Source organism: Manacus candei, unplaced genomic scaffold, assembly GCF_025592945.1.
Source record: "Manacus candei isolate 608988 ecotype Guabito, Panama unplaced genomic scaffold, ASM2559294v1 h1tg000071l, whole genome shotgun sequence".
Lineage (NCBI taxonomy): Eukaryota > Metazoa > Chordata > Aves > Passeriformes > Pipridae > Manacus > Manacus candei.
The window spans coordinates 10,750,195-10,773,203 of NW_026138119.1; the positions used below are offsets into that span (position 1 = coordinate 10,750,195).

Below are 23,009 nucleotides of genomic sequence, written 5' to 3' on the forward strand. Positions count from 1 at the left end.
AAACTAGTTTAGAGAAATTCTTGCTACCTGCTGGCTTTGAATGCTCTAAAAGTATGCAGAGTAGTTCTTTACACCTGAACTTCCTGCTCCTTTCCCAGCATTGCCCTGGGCTTTGCTGTGAGCCGTGGCTGTTCCTTGCCCGGTGTGTCCTGCTCCAGCGTTTGGGATGATGGAGAGGAGGGATGGGCTGAGCTCATGCCTCCAGCTGCCGCCAGCAGGGGGGGCGCGCGCGCCTCCCTCCCCAAATTCACCTTCCATCCGGATTTTAAGGGATCCTAATAAGGCACCTTTGGGTTTGTGGGAACACAGTCCACCAGACTGTCACTTTTAAGGTTAGTCAAGGTTTGGTGTCTCTTGACAGCTCCCATGCAGGTTCTCTGAAGGTTGGAGATAGAGCAGGATCAGGGCAGAAGGTGCAGGGCACAAAATGCCTCTACCAGCAGCATCACCAAGTTGATCTCGTTGTCTGCCATCTGCTGAAGGAGCTACCCCAGTAATGTGATTGCACACATACCAGTTATTCCTGAGCTTCCCTGCACCCCCAGGCTGCACCTCTTCGTTCAGGTGTTCTCAGTGCTCAGCAGGCCGTGGGTGACCAGCAGTGGGTCAGTCCCTGCCACAGCTGTGCCCTTGGGCACCCGGCTCTGGGCTCACTGGGGCCCCCACAGAGAGCTCAGGAGCAGTGAGCTCTGAGGACTGGGCACTGGAGCTCTGCTCAGCTGTAGCAGGTTCTTGCTTTCCCAGTACTTCCCATTTCAAGGGGATTTATTGCCATGGATATCTTTCCACCCTCCCAGCCATCTGAAGCAATAGCTGAGCTGCTGGTTCCAGTCCAGGAGCTCCAGCAGAAAAGAAACCCACAGCAGTTGTTCTCTGGGAGGTGTTTCCCTGGGGTGGGCCCTGCAAAGGCCTCCACAGGCCCTGCCCCTCCCCTGGGCAGCTCAGGGGCCTGGCCCAATCTCCACTTTGTGGCTGCTGGGGGCCAGTTTTGGAGGAGGAGGAGGAGGAAGAGGAGGAGTGTTCTTTGGAACACTGGGGTTGAAACCATTCCTGCACCCTGGTTTCTGCTGTGAAAGAAAAGAAGCTGCCTCTAACTGCAGACTAAATCAGCAGCCAGAGATGTGCAGATGAGTTTCCAATGCTTTCAAATATCTCTATGAGGACACTTCAGATCAAGATAATATTTTCATAAGGTTTAACTCCTCCCCCATAATTTTTTCTTTTTCCTTTTTTTTTTAACCATGTTTTTTCCTCTCCTAGTTCCCATGGCCAGTAAGATTTATGATTTACAATCTCCCACAGGAGAGGGCACAGAGAGCTCCCAAAGCAGACTGGCCAGTACATTCCCCCACCTTTCAACTGCTCAGACTCTGCTCTTCCCAAAATCCAAGGTCTTGGGAGGCAGCTGACTTTTGGAAAGCACAACTGGCTTTTTTGGACCCTTGCAGTCAGAAGTAAAGCTGAGACTGTCTTTACTCTAGTCTTGTTCTTCTGGGTATAAGGCAAATGCTGAAAAATTAGTCGTAGTAGGATTGGTTAAGGAAACCCCTTCAGCATTTCCAAACCAGCTTTCTGAAGCTTGAGTGCAAGCTTCCCTTCCAGAGCCTGTCCTTCTGGTTTTCTGTGATAATGGATAAAAAGTCATTGAAAGTGGGCTAAAACAAGGACTGAAATCCTGCAGGGTCAATAGGAATCTTGCAGGATAATTTTTGGTCAGTGCTGCTGCCTGGAGAAGAACTCTGCTGTGGGGTTCCCTGGAATTATTAATGCCAAATGTCTCCAAAGTTCACTTTTTTGAGTGTGGAGTAGTGGCTTTTTCATAAGCTTAGAACTGGGCTATGACTCTTTAAAAATACACATTTCTCTGCTGTTTCTGTCAACATATTCACTCTTTTGAAGAAGGGTGTCAGGGACTGTTTCCAGTACAAAAGTGGACTGTAGGCACAATCACTGTCCCAGTTTTAGAACTGTCTCTGAATGGAGGGGCATGGGGAGGATTCAGAGATTTGTCTGTCCTCCCTCAGACTCTGACTGCTCTGTAAGGTGGGACTGACTGAACCACGTTTGCAGGTGGCTGGGCTGTTGGAATTGCTTGGAAAGATGGAGAGGGACTATTTGCCAAGGGTCTGGAGTGACAGGACAAGGAGGCTTCAAACTGCCACTGAGTAGGTTTAGATGGGATATTGAGAAGAAATCCTTCCCTGTGAGGGTGGGGAGGCCCTGGCACAGGTTGCCCAGAGAAGCTGTGGCTGCCCCATCCCTGGAAGTGTCCAAGGCCAGGTTGGACAGGGCTTGGAGCCACCTGGTCTAGTGGAAGGTGTCCCCCCATGGCAGGGGAATGGAATGAGTTGGACTTAAGGTCTTTTCCAACTCAAACCATTCTGGGATTCTGTGATGTGCTTGCAGTGCAGAGAAAACTTGGAGTGTTGGGGATGTGGACTAGCTATAAATCCACCAGGAGTGGGATTTAGCTTCTAGTGGGATTTCCCAAATCCAGGCTTAGGAATGTGCACTCACCACATCCTTCTCTGGTACCTGCAGATAAGGCAACAGACTCCCAGGTCATGGAAGCATGTGTTGAGAGCACTAAACTCTCCACAGCTCTCCATGTCTTTTGTTTCCAGGATGAAAATCTAAAGTGATGTTAGGGCCCTGAGAGCATCAGTAGGTCCTGAAGGCCCTGAGTAGCCTCACAGGGCGCCTGTGCCCAGTGTCACACTCCCTGTGCCAGCTCTGAGCCATCAGGCCCTGCCTGGGCTGCTTTGTAGGATTTTGGTCTCCAGCTCTGTTGTAGACGTGCCCATGCCTGGCTGTGCATCCCATGGGTCTGGGTCCCAACCCACAGATTGACTTCCCAGCTTGATGTCAACCCTGTCCCATCATTCTGGACCTCCCTGAGGATCACTGGTGTGTGTCTGGCCCTGGGTAACCTCACTAGAGCTGATCCTGCTGCTGACCTGTGGATTGACTTCCCAACCTTACCACAGACTTGTGTCATTGCCATGAACTTCCTGAAGATCTGGTCCTGTTGTTGAAGCTGTCTGTCATCTCTGGTCCTTGCTCACCTCTCTCAGGGTCTGTGGGATGGGCCCTGGCTGTTGAAGACCCTTCCCTGCCAGCCCTGGGATCATTCTTGGCTCTGTAGGGGACAGACAGACCTACACCCACCCTGACACCTGAGATGCTCAAGAAAGTTCATCCAGCCTCTCTGCTCAATTCCTTTCCTTATTGTGAAGGACACTGGATATCATTTGTGTATCAAAAGTGCTTGAATGCAGTGTTTCAGGAGGGCAGCTGCTCTCATGGGTTTTCCCTTAGGGAAAGGGATCCTCTTTGGTAGCACATGTGGTTTCCACACAGCTCCTGTCTAACCAAGGAAAAACAGCTCCAGATTCCATTTGCATGGTGTGTCTTTGCTTCCTCGGTGAGGGAAATTATGAGTTATTCCCACTCTCTAATCCCACAGTGCCTTGGCAGCAGGCACTCCACCTGTTTGTGTGTATAAAGGCACACATTAAAAATTCTATAGGTTAGAGCAGAGGGGTTTTCCTGTGGAAAGACCTGTTTGCCATAGCAGAGGTGTCTGCTCAGAGTATTGAACTTCAGCCCATTGTTAAGGAATCACTTTCCATCATATTCAGTAGAGAGAGTGTTTTTCTCCACAGGTGATGGTATAATTTCATCTGAACCATCCAAATGGCTTCTTACCCATCCTGGCAAGATCTTTCTGAACAAATGCTATACACAAATTATTAGCCAGAATTTTTGCCTGGAAAAAGTCATGTTACTGAGATAATCTGATCTCTGATGTGGTGGTGCATTGTGGCAGTGAGTGGATTTATGTGTGCCACATTTTCTCCTTGCTGCCACAGCTTGCCATTCACAGGGCTTGAAGGTCTTCCCAAAACCAGGAAAGCCAGGAGGGACCACTGTGATCTCTGGACTGCCCAGAGAAACACATTCTGTAGGATTGCCTTGATTTAACTGCTCATAGATAAGTTTTAGAGAGAAATCTAATCTTGCTGTTGAGTGACAGAAAATACAGCAATCTCTTAAGGTAATTATTGTGATGCATTATTACCCTCACTAAACTGAGCCTGAAAATATCCAACTGTAGCTTTCAGACACCAGGTCCTATTTATAACTTTGTCTTCTTGGTGAAGGAGGACTAAGTTACCAAATTTCTGGCCTTTGCAGACCCTTGCACAGCCTGCTCTCAGGTCCCTAATCTCCCAGTTAAGCCAAAGGACTGACCTGTGTTTCTGTTGTAAGCTCTGCTGCTCTTGTCCTTCATTTATCCTCCTGTCTTCTGCCCTGACTGTTCTCCAGTGAGTTCCCCACCCTCGTGCAGGGCAGGGCCCAGCACTGGCTCCTGGAGGAGCCGAGAGCTCCCACTGTGTCCCCAACACCCTTGGAAGGTGCCCCAGTTCACACCCAAAGAGGACCTCTGTCATTTCAGCCCCAGCATCACCCTGGGAGCTCCTCTGCAGCCACCCTGACTGAGCACAGCAGTGAACAAGCTTCTTCCTGCTGCCAAGGTGGAGTCCCCCCATCTTTTCAGCATCACCTGGATCATGTGAATCCTTGAGCACATCGTGTGCCACTCTCAGAGCTGCAGCACAGAGCCCTCAGTGACTTGAGATCATGCAGTGAGAATCACTCTCTACATCACTCTTCTCCTGCTCTCCCTTCTCCACCTTCCACTGGGACATGTCTCAGCTGCTTTCCAAGAAAGTTTAAAAAGCTCCAGAGCAGCAGTTATGAGATTGTCTGCCCACAATGTTCTCTCCAGTCTTGCTGTGTAGCTGCAGATTTTGAGGCAGGAGGTTTTTGTGACCATTCAGCAACTCAATATTTTTATTTTTAGAAATATCTTGGCCTTTTTGTGAGCCTGAGGCAGATGACTTTTCAAGAGCAGAGCAGAGGAGCTGCATGATGGTCTCTACCTGTGTTGCTCAGTTTTCAGAGGGAATTTGTCATCTGATGAGCATTTTTTTCCCAATGAACTATTATCATCCTCCAGACTGCTAGAACTAATATTCCTTTGTCTGTCTTGCATTGCTGGCTCAAACTCTCTCTGCCTGGTGTCAGATGGAGAAGCCTTCTCTCTGGGGTCTCAGTTTGAAGACATACTATTTGTTTAAGTTGGGAAGAAAAAGAAGACATTTTGGAGGTCATCACAGCATTGAGACTCTTGTCTTCAGGTCTCAGAGAGCAGTGTCTGGGCTGCAGAGGATGTACAATGGTGCTCTTTGTTTCTGACACTGAAGAGTTGGCTGAGTGCTGTTTCCCTTGGTATGGATGGAGAATAAAGCAGCAATTGGTGGGAATGGTCCTCATGGGAAACCAGATGACACATAAGAAGGAAATTTTCATATCTGACTACATTTTTGCTGGCAGCAACTGGAGGAGGATTATCCATGGAAAATGAAAGGAAGTATAGGGAGCAAAACAAGCCTCCTGCCTATTCAGCTGGCCAGAGAGCAAGCAGAGGAGAAGTATCCTGACCTAAACTATGAGAAAACCCAGTGCAGGATCTCCTAGAGAACAACAGAAATGTCAGCCTAGATCTGTGTGTCAGAGCAAGTGAAACGAAATACCTGGAGTTACACACCCCTCTGGATGTACACACCCCCACTCCCCAGTGCTGCTGAAGGGAGGATGAGGGGGATCACATTTGAGGTCTGTAATGTCTCCTGAGATTTTTGAAGTGAGCATCCAGTCTCAGTCTGAGGAACTTTTCTCCTCCCCTGTTTCAGAGTCAGGCTGTTGTGCTGCCATGGCATTCCATGACAGCTGCTCCACGTGGATAGGTATTCCTCAGTTACACTCTGTAGGATGGGCAGGTGCTGGTGTGGTCCATCCACCTTTAGGCATCCTACAGTGTCACTCTGTAGAAATTACTGAGTGAAATTAGGGAGATTGGGCTGTGGGTTAAAAAACTGTGGGTTAAAACCTTGTTTCTTAGTGATTCTTCATGACAGATGGTTGGAGTGAGACTTGGGCTCCAGGAGTCGTATCCAAATTTCCATAGAAGAAGCCACTGAGGAATGAAGGTGTTTCTTAGATAATTTCTCCATTTTTGTAATTGTTTTTTTAATCCACGTGACCCAGGCAAAGGGCTATTCTCCTGAAGGTTTTTTCACATGACTTTTGGCATTGAAAATTCCTGGTGATCCTCACCGTGCATTGCAGAGACCAAAATGGAGATGCATTCAAAGAACATATCCCAGTAATACTGAGAATTTCTCCACATGTCACCAGTACTGATCTGGAGATGGGGACCAAAAAGCCTTTACTCACTCTGCCTCCGAATTCCATTTCATTCCCAACAGCCCCTTTTCCTTTGTAATTGGTTGAAGAGACAAGGAATGTAGCTGGAGATCGCTAGGATTTATGCAAGGCTCGAGGAATAAAGATGTAAACTTCTCTCTGCTCAGAGCCCTGAGTGTCACTTTAGAAACCTGCTCTCAAAATCAAATACCTAGAAATGGAGGCAGAGCTGCAGGTTCACCCGGCCGGGCCGTGGCAATCCAACAGTGCTCCTGGATGGATGGGGTGATTCCTGCTGGAGGAGGAATGGGTTGGTCACATGGCAGGTAAAGGTGTGGAAGGGAGTTAACAAGCTTCAATAATCACCCTGGGGTGAGTGGGGAAAGCAGTGCTGTTCTGTGGGATCAGAGCTGTTCCCTGGGATCAGTGCTGTTCTGTGGGATCAGTGCTGTTCCCTGGGATCAGAGCTGTTCCCTGGGATCGGTGCTGTTCCCTGGGATCAGAGCTGTTCCCTGGGATCAGTGCTGTTCCCTGGGATCAGAGCTGTTCCCTGGGATCAGAGCTGTTCCCTGGGATCAGTGCTGTTCCTTGGGATCAGTGCTGTTTCCTGGGATCGGTGCTGTTCTGTGGGATCAGAGCTGTTCCCTGGGATCAGTGCTGTTCCCTGGGATCAGTGCTGTTCTGTGGGATCAGTGCTGTTTCCTGGGATCGGTGCTGTTCTGTGGGATCAGAGCTGTTCCCTGGGATCAGTGCTGTTCTGTGGGATCAGTGCTGTTTCCTGGGATCAGAGCTGTTCCCTGGGATCAGTGCTGTTCTGTGGGATCAGTGCTGTTTCCTGGGATCAGAGCTGTTCCCTGGGATCAGTGCTGTTCTGTGGGATCAGTGCTGTTTCCTGGGATCAGAGCTGTTCCCTGGGATCAATGCTGTTTCCTGGGATCAGAGCTGTTCCCTGGGATCAGAGCTGTTCCCTGGGATCAGAGCTGTTCCCTGGGATCAGAGCTGTTCCGTGGATCCGCGGTGGCTGTAGTGCCCATGCAGGGATGGCTGAGCGTGGCTGCCGCACAGCAGCTCCGGCAGGCCCAGCTCTGGGAGCTCACTGGCTGTGCAGGCACTAGTTCTGATGTTCATATCCAGAGTTCTCTCGATCTCCACTCTTCGTGGCAGTGAAGACCCAGACGAGCCAGTCCAGCAAAAAATCTCCGGCGTCCCTAAACCGCTGTTCCGGCCTCCTGCACCGCACCCCCTCCGGGGTCCCGCCCGCCTCCCAGTCCCAGATGTTCCGCACTCCAAACTCTGGATCCCCAGGAAGCAAGGCCATCACAGGTACCAACTGCCTTTCTACCATCAACTTTCTTAACTGCTTAGTGTCCAGTCCTGCCCTGGGTTGGCTTTTGACCCTCACTGGACTCAGTCTGCTCCATCCATGACTGTCCCAGAAAAACTGCTCCCAGAAGCCCTTGAATGGATTAGATCCTTTGGCACATTATAAATAAAAATTTACCTCAGCAGTAGATCTTTGTAACCTCTTCCCAGTGAGAAGCTGGTTCTGTTGAGCATTGTGGTAATCACAAGGTTTTAAAAGACCTTGTTTCAAATCCTGGCGTCACAAACTGAGGGGAGCTTCCTGACAAGGATTGGTGTGATGGCTTGTCAGGAATGGGGATTTTTGTTTGGTTTTCAGCACTGTTTGGCATTTAGTGTTTGTTTCCCTCAAGGTGATGTTTCCAGGGCTATGTCCATGCCTTTGGAAGTGAAATGGAGTACAGGTGTTTTCCCAGTGCTCCACTCCCCAGGAAACTCCAAGAGATAAACTGAGCAGAAAAGTCAATGTCACAGAACCGTTACAGAAGCGTCAGAAAGCTCAGGTTGGGACTGATCCTCCCATTGTCTGTATCCTCCTTCTAAACAAGATCAAACCTTTTAAAAAAAACGTATTAAAAGAAAGCAAAGTATTAAAAGAAGCAACTAAAAAATAACAGTTAATAAATAGGGTGTGAGACATAATGTGACATGCAGGCAGCTGGGAAGCACTCTCCTAAGTCTGTGGGATTGATGGATATGCATTCCAACTGCATGCAGCAGAAGGGCTGGTCAATTAGTTCGTGTTTAGATGCCCCTGAAATGTCTGGCAAGGGCAGATGCTGAGTACAGGGGTGGCTGTGCTGGGAGAGGATGCAATAGTGAACAAGGGGGGGTTGTTAGATACGACACACATCCACAGCTGCCGGAGCTTGCTGAGAGACCTGTCTTTTTACAGCTTGTGAATCCTGGGATTCCATATTGTTACTGCACCTCTTAGACATGGATATGATGTTTTTACTAATTTGAGGTCCATCCAGTCCAACCAAGTCAGGAGTTAAAGCTGACAAACCTTTTTCATTATTTACTTAAACTTGCAACAACTTTTTCCAGTTTCATGTGTCACAAAAGTGGAAAAACAGGGAGCCCTCTTGGGCCAGAGGCCAGTCATCTGAGCAGAAACTGGGAGGTGTTTTTTGTAAGAGCACTCTTTTTCCCCCACTGCTCTAATGAAAAGTGGGTCAGAACACTGGGAATAAACTCGGAGCTGTTCTCTTCCTTTCCGGGGGAAGGAATCGCCGATGCTTGAGCCTGGTAGATGGATCTTCACAAACTAATCCTAGTCTGGGGTCCCACCCCATCTGTCATTTCCATGGGGTCTTTCATGGCTGTGTCTTGTACAAATGCAGTCTGAGGGCTTCTGGAATTCCTGGTGCAAAGGCATTGCGTGTAACCCCTGCCAGGAAGAATCTCCAGAAGGGGTGCCTTCTGAGTGCTGTGGTTAGAGACATTCCACATGGGCCTGGATAACTCCAGAGATAGGGAGGTACCACTCCCCTGCCAGGGCTTGCACAGACCCTTGGTAGAGTGGCACTGACTTGGTCTGTACAGATCAGTTTGCTTTGCACACAGAAGGTTCAGATACAAGGAGAAAGAGAGAGCAGGTGGGAGCTGCCCTCTCCTGTGTGTGAAGGACACAGTAAGATCAGTAAGACCAAGCAGTTTTTTATTGCCAGACTTAGGGGGAAAAAAAAGGCCAGGGAATGAGGGCAAAACCACCACGCAAATTTTTTCCAAGCATTTTTGGAGACCTCCAACTCACTTCCAATTGTGACGTAAGCCAGGATTTGAACCTGGGTCTCTTGAGGGGGTGGGTTGACCCAAACCATTTTGTCATGGTCTCTTTTTCCACTGTGCCATCTGATTTTAAGGCCTCTCATTTCTATTATTTATCTCTCAAGTAGGGTGCATAGATAATGTCTCCATTTCCTTCGCAGTCCTGTTTTGTGTGTTTCTGTTTTAATTCATTTGATTACCAGGTTTTTCTGTTCTCCTGAATTTTAGAAGGAGTTAGGAATGTAGTAGATTGAGAGTTTGAGAATCCTGCTCAGGACTTGGAAGGGTCCACTGGTGATTGGCTGGGCCAAAATCTGTGGGCTGGGACCTTCTTGCAGTTCAGGTTTTTGGTAACCTCACCAGCCCTACAGTGTATGAGCCACACTGCAGCACTGGGAGCCTGCAGGAGCTGGGGCTTCTGGGGAAGTCCTGGCAGCCGCTGTGACCACTCCATGGTCTGCAGAAATCCAGACTGAAATCATGGTCTGATACGAGTTTTCAACAGTCCCCATCACTCTGAATGAAGCACAGTCTGCAGGCTGAGAGCCCAGCAGAGCTGGGCCGTGTCCACGTGTCATTGGGTGACAGGGAAGGGTCAGTCCAGCACAGACCACACACAGTAGTTTGGCCAGTTAACATTTTTTTTTATTTCTAGTTTATCCTTTGAGTCACTACAGTAAATCCATTTGCCCAGATACTGCAAACCCTGTGAAGTGAGGCAAGACCTCACACTGTTTGTAGTGTTGAACTTGTGCTGAGGGACACCAGCTTGAGCAGGATGGGATCACTGAGCTGCACTGTGCAGTGATGTGTCAGGACACTGTGGGCACTGCCAGGGTCAGGAGACACCTCTGCCCACGGGAAGAGGTCTCCCAGCACAGTTCCTGGGAAGCTGCCCTGTGCAGTGTGTGGAGCAGGTGCCCTGCCAGGAGCAGGGCCTGGCACCACACTCAGGGGAGCAGGGCCTGCCTGCTGGGCCCCAGGGAGACTGCAGGAGTCAGGGCACTGTTGGGAAGCACAGAGGGTCAGAGGATGTTCCATAGCTTTTCCAGACATGGTGGGCAGGCTCTGAGACAGCCCTCCAGGCCTCCACTGGAATGTTTCCAGAGGGTGTTTAGGAAGGGAATGCAGGTGACTGGGAAGCACAGGGAGAGCTGGCATCATGCCTCTGTAGGTGACACTTTGGTGTTGTGGTGAGGTCCTCATTAGTGTGCAGATCTGGTCACCTGTGCCAGAGGCTTTAAGAGCTGCTCGTTACCTTAAGGAAGAGTAAGATCAGGGTTGGGGTTTTTTGCAGGGGAGGAAACCATGACCTTTCTGGTTCAGTCAGGACTGGTGTTCATGGGCTCCCTAAGAGCCAATCCAGGTCACCTCAGCCAGAAGGCATTCAAGAAAAATACCTACCTGTTATGCCTTCACTGAATCTGTTCCATTTGCCTCCAAAACGAGGTATTTGGCCTTTCTGCTGTATTCAGGGTATGTGATTATGTGGCACAGGAGCATGTCGTCTTGCCTTCTGTCTGCATGGTTCTGCATCCAGTGTTGACCAGTCACCATCCCTGCTTTGTTCTCCACACAGCAGAAAGTGCTTTCAGCAGAAGAGTGGAAGGCAAAGCACAAAACAACTTTGAAGAAACAAACAGCAATTGCCAGAACTCCAGTGGTAAGTGAGTTCACCCCCTCCTGCTCTTGCTACCACGTTCCTCTCCAAGCAGGAATCAGCTGTGCTCAGTGATTGTTGATGTATTTGGGGCACTTTGGTTAAGCTCACAGGCAGCCAGCCCTCCTGGGGTTAGTGCCTTTTCTCCCTCCTCCCCAGGCTCCTGGCATTCCAAGCCTGTTAAAAAGGTGATATGGGAATCCTGCTCCCAAGGACTGGGTACTTTAGCATAGATTTTTCAGCGGGGAGCAAAGATGTGGAGGAAGGATGGATGGAGATGCAGCACTGCTCATGCTGTGTCCGTGTGTCAGTGCAGTCCTGGTGAAACAAAGCCAGCAACAAGCAAGAGAAGCTGAGCTGAGCACTGAGTGATGCTCAGTGCATGTTACAAGGGTGCTGAGTGTGGCAGTTTATTTACATGTCACTGTAACCAGCATCCAGCTGTTTGTGGGTTCACTGCATGGAGGTCACAGCATACCAGATGTGGGACCAAAATACATCTGCTAGAAGGAATGAAAATTTACTCCACTTCTGGAGTTTCTTTTCATTTTAAGTCCAAGTGGTCATAACTGAACATAACCACTGGTCTAGACAATTTTGTTTAGGTACACTGTTGACAGAGTTTTCTCTACAAGACTTTTATTCTTCCTGTGTATTGCCCTGCCTTCCAGTGGGCCACTGCAATTCTCTTGTGCTCCCTAATTGGAGCATGACAAACCAGATGAAATGTAATTTTGGCATCTTGGTGCAGAGATAAATAAGGTGCTGACAGAAAAGCCCGTTCTCCCTCCATTCCCCATCCAAGAGTACCAAAATGTGGTGTTTTCACTGCCTCTGGCTGGAATGGAGCTGGTTACAGGTCTGTTGGGGGGGTTGTATCTGCCTCTGAAGCAAATAAGACACTTTCTGGAGCATGCTGAAAAGGAAAGACATGGTGTTGGAAAACGCCCTCGTGGTAGCAGAGTGGATGATGGTGAATGGGAAAAAAAGTTGTTTGTTACTGAAATACTGCGTGTTATGTTTTGGGGAATAATCCTGTACTAATCCAAGCATTCACCACAATTACAGCTGGTCATTCGGGGACAGAAAAACCTAAAGAAAAGAGGTGTAAGCAGAACCCATCAGGTGAGCTCGTCTCTGTGTTTCAGGCCCTTGTACCCATTAGTCCTGTTCCACCTGGGGAGCTGCAGGGGCTGTTGTCAGGCAGCCCAGCCTGGCTGTCAGACACGGCTCAGAGCACTGTAGTTCACTGACTGCCAGAGCCAGCAGCCTGGTTTGCTGCCCTGAACGTGCCCCTGGGCTCTCAGCAGCTCTGCTCCTTGTGTCTTGTCTTCTGTGGGTACTAGGAGTGGTTTGAAGGGTTTCAAAGCCTTGAAGTGCACACCTTAAAATGCCAGTATACCATTTGGGTCCCTGACTCCTCTGGGGCCCTTTGAAAGCAGCAGTCTGAGATTGTACCTTTTTTATTCCTGTAAATTTTACCTTTTTTATTCCTGTGAAGCCCTGTACAGCCTACAGGGCAAGGGCAAAAACATCTTCCTTCCTATCAAACAGCTCATCCCTAGAGCCAAGAAAGCTGCATTGTCAAACCTTCTGGCTGCAAACCTCTTTTTAAATTTGGGAGGAGATGAACGTGTAGCATGGGAGGGGGTCCAGGAACCACTGACAAGAAGCACACACGAGGAGTGGCTGTATTTAGTCCAAAACTTGAGTTCTGTCTGAACTATTAAATACTGACCCACTGTTGCTGTGACACATCTCCCAGACTCTCCCTGGCATCTCCTTGTACCAGCTCACATCACGCTCATCCTTCTCAATCTGTTTTTATCCAAACTGCAACATTTAAAGCACAGGAGTAAAAGCTCACAGTAAAAACCCAAACGAAGCCAGAAATTCTTACAAACAGTAGAGTTTCATGGGATTTGCTGGTGTTCTTTCATTGTAAGGAGTGTTTCTGTTTGCACCACATGCAGTGTCAGTTTGTTTTAGTGGCTCAGTCTAGGGCCTGGCAGGCTGCAGGGGAGTTACAAGGTGCTCACCTTATCTTTTGTTTGAGCCAGGAAACCTGAGGAACTCGAGTGAGCTGCTCAGGACTGGTTTGAGAGGAGTTGGGCTCTAGTTAGAAGCAGTTCCTTTCTGCATTAAGCAGCTGACACACTCCTCAAAGCCAGGCATGGGGATGCATAAACTTTTCCCCTTTCCCTTCCTTTATCCTGCATCCCCTTTTCTTCCCTAACCCTGTTTTCTCTTTGCCTCCATTTTTGTGCTGCTTGCTGTGTGTCCCATTCATTGCTCTTTTCCAGCTCTTGCTCCAAGCCATTTCTCTTCTTTTATTCCTTCACATTGTCAGGAGTCAGTCCAAGTGGTTTCATTGACAGCAGCCTGGGTGAGCATGACCAGTTACTGAGAGCGTCACTGGTGATCAGAGAGGCCCTGGAAAGCTCTCAGGCATCCGTGTGCTCAGTAACTGCCTTTTGGAAGAGCTGATGTGTCTTTGCCTCCCCATTTTCCTTCTTTCCATGGCTGTGTTTCAGTGGGGGCACAAACACCACATGGCTCAGTGTCACGTGTGGGACGTGAACTCTGGGGTAATTCTGGCACTATTGGCCTGTCCTCCCTTGAGCCCCATCCAGCAGGGAAGCAGCTGGGGATAACGTGGTGGGGAATGACAGAAGGATGGACACTTCCGTCCTCCCACTCCCATCTGCTGCTTGTCACCACACTGCTGCTGCTGTAAGGAACAGTCACCAGGTTTGGGAGGTAAATGTAGGTCCCAGCTGAGCAGCCCGAGCTGTGTGAGTTGGCCTTGTTAAATGCATCATTGCACTCGCTCTCTGTGGATGTGAATTGTGCGTTGCAGGCTCAGGTAAAGAGATGTCAAAGGGAGCAGTAGGAGGTTTTTAGGCCACCCAGCTGGGGACATTCTGCTCTTTCCCCATGTCATCATCCTGACTGCAGGGCCACAGACCCCTTCATGTCTGGCATGAGGGGGGAAGATGAGCAGAGCAGGAAGGTGAGCATCTAAAACCACCTAAAACAGACTTGGATGCAGTGCTGTTGGGAGTGCTGGGGGAGAATAAGACAACTAGAATGGAAAATGTTGGATTTCAGATGTCTCTCCCCTGTGCACAACGCTAGTCCTTGTCACAGTGAATGCAGGTACCTGATATCCTTGTCTGAGTGCCCTGGCATCCTACTGCCCATAAAACAGCAGCTGTGTTTGCATGGCAAACTCTGCTTTGTGGCTGGTTTGAGTCTCCTCCAGTAGCAGGTTTGTCTCCCAGCAGGGTGGGATGGAGCCATGGAGTGGATGGAGAAGGACTCTTCAGCTGTCGTCCATGATGTGATTGGGGAGTATCATTTGTATTCATGGAAAAGAGTCTCCACAACCCCTTAAACTTCTTTTTGATGAAACCTGGAAGTCTCACAGTGCTTTAAAAATAGGATCCTGCTAAGATGTTCTAGTTACTCGCTTGTGCCGCCTCGAGCGCACAGGCAGCAAAGGTCCCAAGTCACATGAAGCTTCTGTTTACCCACTGCTGAACTAAGGTCCAGAAAACAGTGCCACGACCTGATCCTGAAACATGGAATTATCCCACTGGGATGTAGAAGTTGTTATTCAGTGAGGTGCCATAAAAATGCTTTCAAGGAAACCCTCCGTGGTGGGGGTCATTTTGCTGAGTCTTGACACATGCTGGGGTTTTCTGGACTAAATTCTCAAGAGGCCAAACAATATTTCAAGGCCAACCTGTGTAATGCTCTTCTGCAAAAGTCAGTGACGATCAGCCTGAGCTTGGGAAGGGAAAACCGTGGAAAGGGGCAAAGCTGAGTGTTGTGTTCCACAGTGAAGATCCCTGCTGGGCCCTGCACTGGTGCACTCTAGAACCACACAGCTCCCAGGCTTTGGGATCTCCCTGTTGTCTCATCTTCTGTCTGGCTTCAGGAAACCTCAGGGGCAATGGCCATCTCTACCTTTAGTGTTTACAGCCTAATCCATCTTAATCTGTTGTTTTGGACACTATGGATGACTCCATTGTCAAATAAAAGCCAAGAGGGATTAAGAAAATTGTGAGAATTCAAAAGGAAAAATAAAAGCAAAAGGGAGAAAAAAAGCTCTTTAGTTTCGACACCTTAAAATACAGCCATCAAAGGAAAAATCTAATTGAAATTGTCAGGGTTTGTTGAAGTCTAAACTTGCTCGATGTTATGAATGTGAAAGAGAACAGTTAAAATTATGTAGGGAATTGGGAAATATTTTGAACTTTCGAAGTTGATTTAAGCTGTATAAATATGTCTCAATTTCATCTGCTGCATTAGGGAACTATTACTGTCAGAACTTCCAGTGCAACAAATTTTAACATTTACAGTTTTTAAAATGTCAACACTTCTCATTCCTATTTGCACAGGGAAGCTTTGCTTTCCAGCACTGTTTATTCCAGACTGGAGAGAGGGTCAAGGGAAGTATCTTCTTTTTTTGAATCGGTTTGTGCCAAGCTGAGGTGAGATTGAGACCAAAAAAAAAATTTATTTCCTCCTTTCGATTTAGAGTAGAAATTCTTGGAAAAGCCTGAGAATTGCCAGTTCACAGGATTTAAAGGACATCGAACTAAATTTTAAACATGCATTCAGTTGGATTTTCAGAAATTACAAACTTGTTGGTCTGTCATTACTCTACAACATATTCCTAATTCCCATCAGTTGCAGCATTGAACTATTTCAAGCAAAAGGATAATTAAAATGTCTCATTCACCACTTGCCGCATAAAACCAGTATGTTTAGCCTGTGTTAGGCAGGATGTGTAGTTCTTTCTTGCTTAGCAGCTGAGCAGAACTAACCTTTAGTTTTATGGGAAGCAGCAAAGAGACAGAGTGCGAATCAGCGTTAAACTCATGATTAAATCTCCTGAAGCTCAGTTTGGGGGTGCTGGGAGCAGACCTGAGTCCCCCCCACAGCTCCTGGTGCAGCACCATGAGTTCAGGTCCTGCTCCTGCCCTGCAGTGCCAGGTCCCCCAGTGCCCCTGGGTGCATGGCCAGACTGAGATACTCAGCAGTGGTTCCTGCCAAATTCCTGTCCAAAAAAGCTGTTTTGCATTGGCAGTGAAGGTGGTCGTGGGGCCCATGTGTGAGGAGCTGGCTTAGGAGTGTTACAAACACTGAGATCTTCCTCCTTGCCTGCTGTGGCCATACATCCCCTTCTGCTTGTTCTCTGCACTCCAGTGCTCACACAGCCCATCCAGTGGGATTTCTGCTGGAGGACATGACTTTTAGGTTAGGATTTTTGGTGGGTAAGTGCAGCTTTGGGGTTTGGCCTTAATAATTCTTGATTCTTGATCACAGTGTGATGTTAGCACAGCCTGTTTCTCTGCCTCTGGGGCACACCCAGCTGCCTTACAGGGTCTGTCAGCTGGGCCTGAGCACAAATACAACTCACATTACAGTGGTTCATCTCCTGGTAAATCTCCTTCTCATCCAGTAGCTGGTTTGTGACTTCCATGGAGTTGGGAGGTCCAAAGACCGAGTTTGAGGAGTAAGGAAATGGGAGGGAGTTGTTCTGTGAGCTCCTACAGTTGTGCAGGGAAAAAGGGAATGCTGATGACAAGTGAAGGGGGAACACAATTGCACAAATACATAAAGCTGAATTTTCAAAGCAGCCTGAAAGGGCTGTGCCCAGAAGAAGGGTCACCATCTGAGTGAGAATGAGAGTAACCCAGGGAGAGGCTTCAGTCGAGAAAGTGTCGCTTTGCTCAGTTGCATAAGTAAGTCATTGTGTCCACTGGGCATTTGTATGGAATGAGGTTCCCAGGAATGAACTGTTTATTTTTGGTGCCACACTCATTTAAGCTGTTCCAGACTTGTCATGTTGAGCAGGCAGCTTGTAGACAGGAAGAAAGATATGTGGGTTAAAATAACCACTCAGCAACCAGTCTCTGCTGGTGATATCCTGCCAATTGCTCAAGAGCCCTGGACACCAGGAAAGACATGAGGCAATGCATATGAAAGCACTGAGGCAATGAGCAGTCAGCAGAACTGGGACAGCCAGGCATAGCAGCTGGATTGCAGTCTGCAAGTACAGATCCTGGGCTGGGCTGGGGCTGGGCAGGACGTGGCCAAAAGAGTCGCCGAGAGAACAAAGTATGGGCAGAAAACTGTGAACTATCAATTTTACCTGGAGAATCTATGGAGTGAAAGATTAGCAAATCCCCAGTGCAAGGTGATTTATCATTAATCATTCAAATTTTGTGACTGTTCCCTGGATAGGTGGCTTTAGTGGAAGTGACTGTGCTGTGGCAGGGACATGACTGTGCATGGAATAAAAAATGTTCCATAATAAATTTAAAGACCAGAAAAATCCCAACAGTTTCCTCACACACAATAGCATTGTATCAAGTGCCTGAACTCCTTTTTCAGACTGACAGTGGTTTTCCTGTGTGTAGGAAGCCAAGCATAACAAGGAGACTGCGTTAGCACTTCTGACTGGAGAGCAGCCAGAGATGATGTTCAGAATTCCTTGTGGTGTTTTAAGTGGTGAATGCCAGTGCTGTGGGCTGTGTGCCTGCTCCAGATCAGGTTCACTTCTAGGGAGACAGTAAAGTACTGTGGTTTGCCCCTCAAATGCTTTTGTGCAGCTGGGCTGCTGAAAGAGCCCTTTAGTGCCTGGGGCCAGGGGACAGTGCAGTTCAGAGAATCCATGTGGTCACTGAGTGAGGACAGCACTTCCCAGAGCAGACACCAAGAGCACAAACAGCGAGAACGGTGCCTAGGGGAGCCTGCCCTGTGCCCTGTGCTCAGCAGGACCAGATTAGGAACTTGTTTCAGTGAAGATCTTGTCCAGGTACAGACCTCCCCAGTGGCACTCGGTGCAGTCCAGGTGACAGCACTGTGTGAAGTGATCAGCAGTGTTCCATATCCAGGCGGTGCCTTCCATGCATCCCCTTCCACAGCACTATCTACTCATGTCTTTACCAAGCATCATTGATGTCTTCATCTTCATTCCTCACTGGCTGGCCCTGTTCAGCAGCTCATGTCCTCAACACAAGGGGTTATGTAGCATGAAGGCTCACTGTGTTTGACCCGTGCAGTTAATGAGGCCAGTTCTCCTTCCAAGCAAACGAGGCCGAGTCTGTCAGAGAGCCCCGAGAGCTCATGGATGTGTCAGTTCACAGCTTCAGACCTGGGACCATTCTGTAAATGCTCTGAAGCAATGACTGAATAATGTTAAATACAGTAATGATTCCTTCCTTTCTGCAGGGGTCTGACACTAAAGGACCTCACTTGAGAACTGTAGGAAACTGGTCTGAGGTGCTGAGAACCACTGGTCCTGTTCCAGGGCACTGTGGAATGGATGTAAACAGCCCCTGATTGCCCAAGGGCTCATTAAGCATCCAGGTTTCCATTCCTTTCAGAGAGGTAGCTTGCAAGGTGTGCATGGAAATGTGCTTTCTCAGCCTGAAGTATCTGCACTGCTTAGGAACTCTCTACTTTGGCATCCAGAGGGGCTGAAACACCCTGGTATTCCTCACAAGCTTCAGTTTGAGGAAGCCAGACAGTGAATCTGGGAATTTGCACCTGGAGCACCAAAGAAAGCATTTGTAAAGGGTTTCTTGCCCCCTTGGCTTTTACTCTGTGGGCTTCCCCACATGACTGTTTCCATTACTGTAGCATAGCATGTATGTTAAAATCTCTGGATGTTTGAAAGTGGGAAGGAAAGATGCAGAATCCTGGCCGTGAAAAACTCAGCAAGACAGGGAGAGAAAATTCCCAACTGGACATGTCGGATTTTGTGATAAATGGAGCCACCCATCCTGCCCCAGTTAACTCTGGAAGTGCAGAGTGTGGATAAGGATCAGGGAGCAGATAGAGCTGTGCAGCTTGCAGTGAGGTCTCTGCCAGTCTCAATATTTAGATCTCTTTCTTTTTTGCAAAAACCACAAGTCCCCTGATTTCAAATACTTTCTCGCTTTTACAAAGTAAGTGTGATGGGTGTCTGTGGGGCACAAAGGCAGGACTGCCCTCCCCACAGCCCTGCTGCCCTGCCCTCTTGGCATTTTTCATCAAGAAATGGGTTTTTTATTATGAGTCCAGGTGTCAAAGAACAAAATGCTCTGTGGGTCTGGTTTGAGTTTAAATGCAGCAGAAATCCTTCAGGGTGTTTCTGTGCAGTATGGGGCTGTTAGACCACTTCTTTACAGCCATCAGGGTTTTTTGTGAAATATGCCAATAATACGTGTTCTGAGAACAAGATTTGAAAATGAGCCCATATTTAAGTTACATATACACACAGAAAAACTAGTCATCATGTCTCAGCTCAATAAACACCTGGGCAGAGCCAATTCCCTTTGGCCTGGGAGCATGGATGAGGAACAGAAACCCAGTGGGGATCAGGCAGGAGGGGAAGGAGAGCAGATCTGGCATGGGCAGGCATAGGTGGTCTCTGCTGGAGATTCTGCCCTGTGTTCTTGATGTTTTCAGCAGGTGGAGCTTCTTCCTTTGCCTTCCATTGTGTTTACTTCCTGCTTGATTTGTGTCGGGATTTTCGGGGTGATACCATTTGCACCAACCTGGTAATCCAGGCCAGTCCTGAGTGCTGCACCCTGAGCATGGTCACAGTGAGAGAGGATGTGTGTTCTTCTTCCACTCACAAACCTGAGAGAGAATGGAGAGCTTTATTCAGAACAGGAAGGTTCATGTGGGAAGAGAAATCCAGTTAGTGCCAACACGTTTGATGAGGGTGGTGCATTCGGGACTCCCCTTTTTAGAGCTTCAGAGCACCCTGTTACCCAACACCTCTTACTGAGCTGGCTGGAAGTGACAGAAGTTCTGCTTTCAAGAAACTTCCACTGATTTTTGGGTGTGATGGCATTTTTAGGAGCCTGCTACTGGTTCTACTGTCTTGTTTCATGGGTTTGTGTTGAAGGGCTGGGAAGATGCAGTTACAGTGTTGGCAGAGCTAAAGCCTGTGCAAACCTTGGGTGAGAATGCTGAGAATTTTCTCTCACAGTCCTTCTGCATTTGTTTTTCATCAAGTTGTGGACAGAAGTGTTGAAATGTGGGTCTTTTCTGTTGAGGAAAGAGCTGCCTGGGGCTCTCCCTGAGCTGCTGCTGGGTGTCACTGGGTGTCACTCCAAGCACCTCAGGGCACTTTTTCTTCAAACTTTCTGTTAAAGCTCTCAACTTGTGTTCTCTTCTGGCCTCAGACCAGGCTCTGCTATTTTCCCTGGCTTAGATGTGGCAATGAGAGTTAACATGGGAATTAGAGTGATTTATTTAACCTAAGCACAAGTGCTAGTTTCCCTCTGCCTTGGCTCACACAGCTGCTGCCTTGCTCTGGGGCCTTGCTCGCTGCGTGTACGTAAAGCACTAATAAAAGTGTCTAATAACAGCCCTGGGGAAAGAGGTTTTAAATTGTGCAACCAAATGTGAGCATCAGTTCTGTGTGGCTCAGGAGACTGAAGAGGTTTCAGCAGCTGCTGGTGCTTTAGATTTCTGTGGAGGTGTTTTCAGAGAGGACCTGAGCAGCCAGTAAGGGTGACATGGTGGCACGTCTTGTCAGAGCAGAGAGGGGCCTACCTTGCAGAGGAGGTGGTTTTTTGGGAAGGATGCTTTGGGGGAGAAGCTTTGTGCTCAACAGCCAACACCCAGCCAAATGCCACTTTTGGGGGAGGAATCTCTGTGGTGCTTGACAGGAGACCGGATGCCATTGCTTGGGGCTGCTGCAATGCTGGAGTTCAGGCAGATTACCAGCGGCAGTTCCAGATGCCCTGGGATGGGGGGTTGCAGTTCCAAAGGCACTGCTTGCTCACAGCAGATTTTCTTTGCTGTCCACTGCACAATCCTTCTGCATTGTGGGAAAAGTCAGGAATAAGAGTCAGACTTCTCTGAAATCAGCTGCCTGTAGCTGCCATGTCCTTTCTGCTCAGACAGGGCATGTTCAGAGTGATTTCCTCCTCTCAGATTTTCAAATATTTTGCCACAGAAGCAGACAACAGGTTTGGACAATGCTCTCAGACACATGAAGGGACTGTTGGGGTGTCCTGTGCAGGGCCAGGAGTTGGACTGGATGGTCCTTGTGGGTCCCTTCCAGCTCAGGATTTTCTGTGATTCTGTGGTTCTATAGGAGCTGTTCAGTCAGGGCCCAGACTCAGCACGGTGCAGTCCTCAAGTTCCTGGAGAGAGGAGCAGTGCTTGAGAGACAACCAGGCAGGGAAGGAACAGGGAGCACGGGGAGAGCACAGGAACAGAGAGCACAAGGACAGGGGTCACAGTGACAGCACAGCTCAAGAAAAACCTGCTGGGTCTGTGCCATGGGCTGGGTCAACGGACAGGCAGCGAGGAAGGAGGGATTGAAGGAGGAAGAAGAGAGTGGAGAAGGAAGGAGATGGAAGAAGATGGTGGGTGGAGATAGTGGGGGAGCAGCCGAGGTGCTGTGCTATACTCAGTGTTGTACCCTATGCCACATGGAAGGCCTGGCCTTGCAACATTTGCCATTTTGTACAGATTTTGCTGCCAAATTTAAGCTGCAGGGTTTGCAGAAGGCTTCTGAACATGCAGCAACAACACAGAGCCAGAGGGACAGCAGGGCCAATGGGGCACCCTCAGGGGGGCCAGATGTTCATGGTTTCTCTCCCTGTTTGGACATTTTGGGCTGTGAGGAGGAGTGCTCTGGAGGCGGCTCCATGAGCTCTCTGCCTGTCACCTCTCACCCAGCAGTGGTTGCTTGGGGTGAGCTGTGGAAACCAGGAGAGGAAGGGAAAGCTTTTCCTGCAGGCTGGTGAATCTCTCCCTTGAGATCCAAGTGTGAAGGAAGGTTGTGTGAGTGCAGCAGCCCTGCTGGGAATGGTGGGGTTTGGGGATGCTGTAGCCACTGTCCTACACCAGCCCAGGAGGGCTCAGGGGAGTGTGGTGGGAACTGGAGTCCCAACCCGCAGCACGAGCCAGCCAAGGACAGAGCAGGAGCCCAGCTGGCACCAGCAGCTGTTCAGCATCTGCAGGCAGGAAGCTTGGAGAAAGCAGAGCTCCCTCCTCCCCAGCCCGAGGGAACAGGGCTGGAAGGGTCACAGCACCTGGCATGCTCAGAGGCCCGTGGGGCCAAGGGAGAGCTGAGAGCCTGGCTGAGCACGTGGAGCAAAGGGCTGGGTTTTCTCATCAAAAGGATGTACTGCTGCTCCTGCCACAGCTCCCACCCCCTCAGATGTGGAACAGCAAGAGGAACTGGTTACTGAGGCACAGAGGGGCTTGGGAAGGTGAGGGAGAAGGTTTCAGCAGTGTGAGACAGGCTGGCTGGGCAGTCCTGCTGCAGGCTGGAAGACTCTTGAGCTGTCATGAGCTACCTCTGCTTTGCTCATCCATAAGGCCTGCCTTGGCCACCCAAAACTGTTGGGGCTGGGGGGAGCACAGGTGTTCTGGGGGGTCTGTGTGGGCACCACAGAGGGGCTTCAGCTTTCCTTGTACCTCTACCAGCAAAGCTGAGAAGAACAGGAGAGGTTTCTGGTTGAAGCACTTGTGGGAAGACCTGTGAGCACCTTGCTGAACTCAGCCCACCTGGAGGAGAACAGATCCCTCTGGATGTGGAAACCTCAACCTGGGCAAGAGAGAGGGAAGCTGAAATTCTTTTGGGGAAGGGAGGGTCCTGCAATGCTGGGGGGGGGGACGACTGTGCTCCTGAAAGGAGAACAGGCACAAGTGTGGCTCACAGGGTATGCAGAGTAGTTCTGACAACTTTTCTATTTTACCTTTAAGTTGCAAGAGAACTCAGAGGGAAGGGGTTTTACTCACTGTGTTACCAGCCCAGGTGAACAGTTTTTTTCCAGTGGTGACTTTTCCCTGGTTTTGGATACCAGTTGCCTCTTCCTTGTCTCCACCTTCCAGATCCCTCTTCCTCTTCTAGACTGACACATTCCACCGTACTTCCAAGCAGCCTGACTGCTCCCAGCTCTGTGCTGTG

At 49.1% G+C, this 23,009-nt stretch overlaps 1 protein-coding gene across 5 annotated transcripts in view; it reads left to right on the forward strand.

The window, feature by feature from the left end:
- ZNF618 (zinc finger protein 618) overlaps positions 1-23,009 on the forward strand; it is a 169,137-nt gene that overhangs the window by 127,265 nt on the left and 18,863 nt on the right. For 4 of the 5 annotated variants that reach the window (XM_051807911.1, XM_051807909.1, XM_051807910.1 and 1 more), the window contains 3 exons: positions 7,408-7,596; positions 10,988-11,071; positions 12,137-12,193. In XM_051807911.1, coding sequence (XP_051663871.1) covers positions 7,408-7,596; positions 10,988-11,071; positions 12,137-12,193 — 330 coding nt within the window. The remainder of the gene's footprint in view (positions 1-7,407; positions 7,597-10,987; positions 11,072-12,136; positions 12,194-23,009) is intronic. The other variant, XM_051807914.1, reaches the window with a different exon arrangement.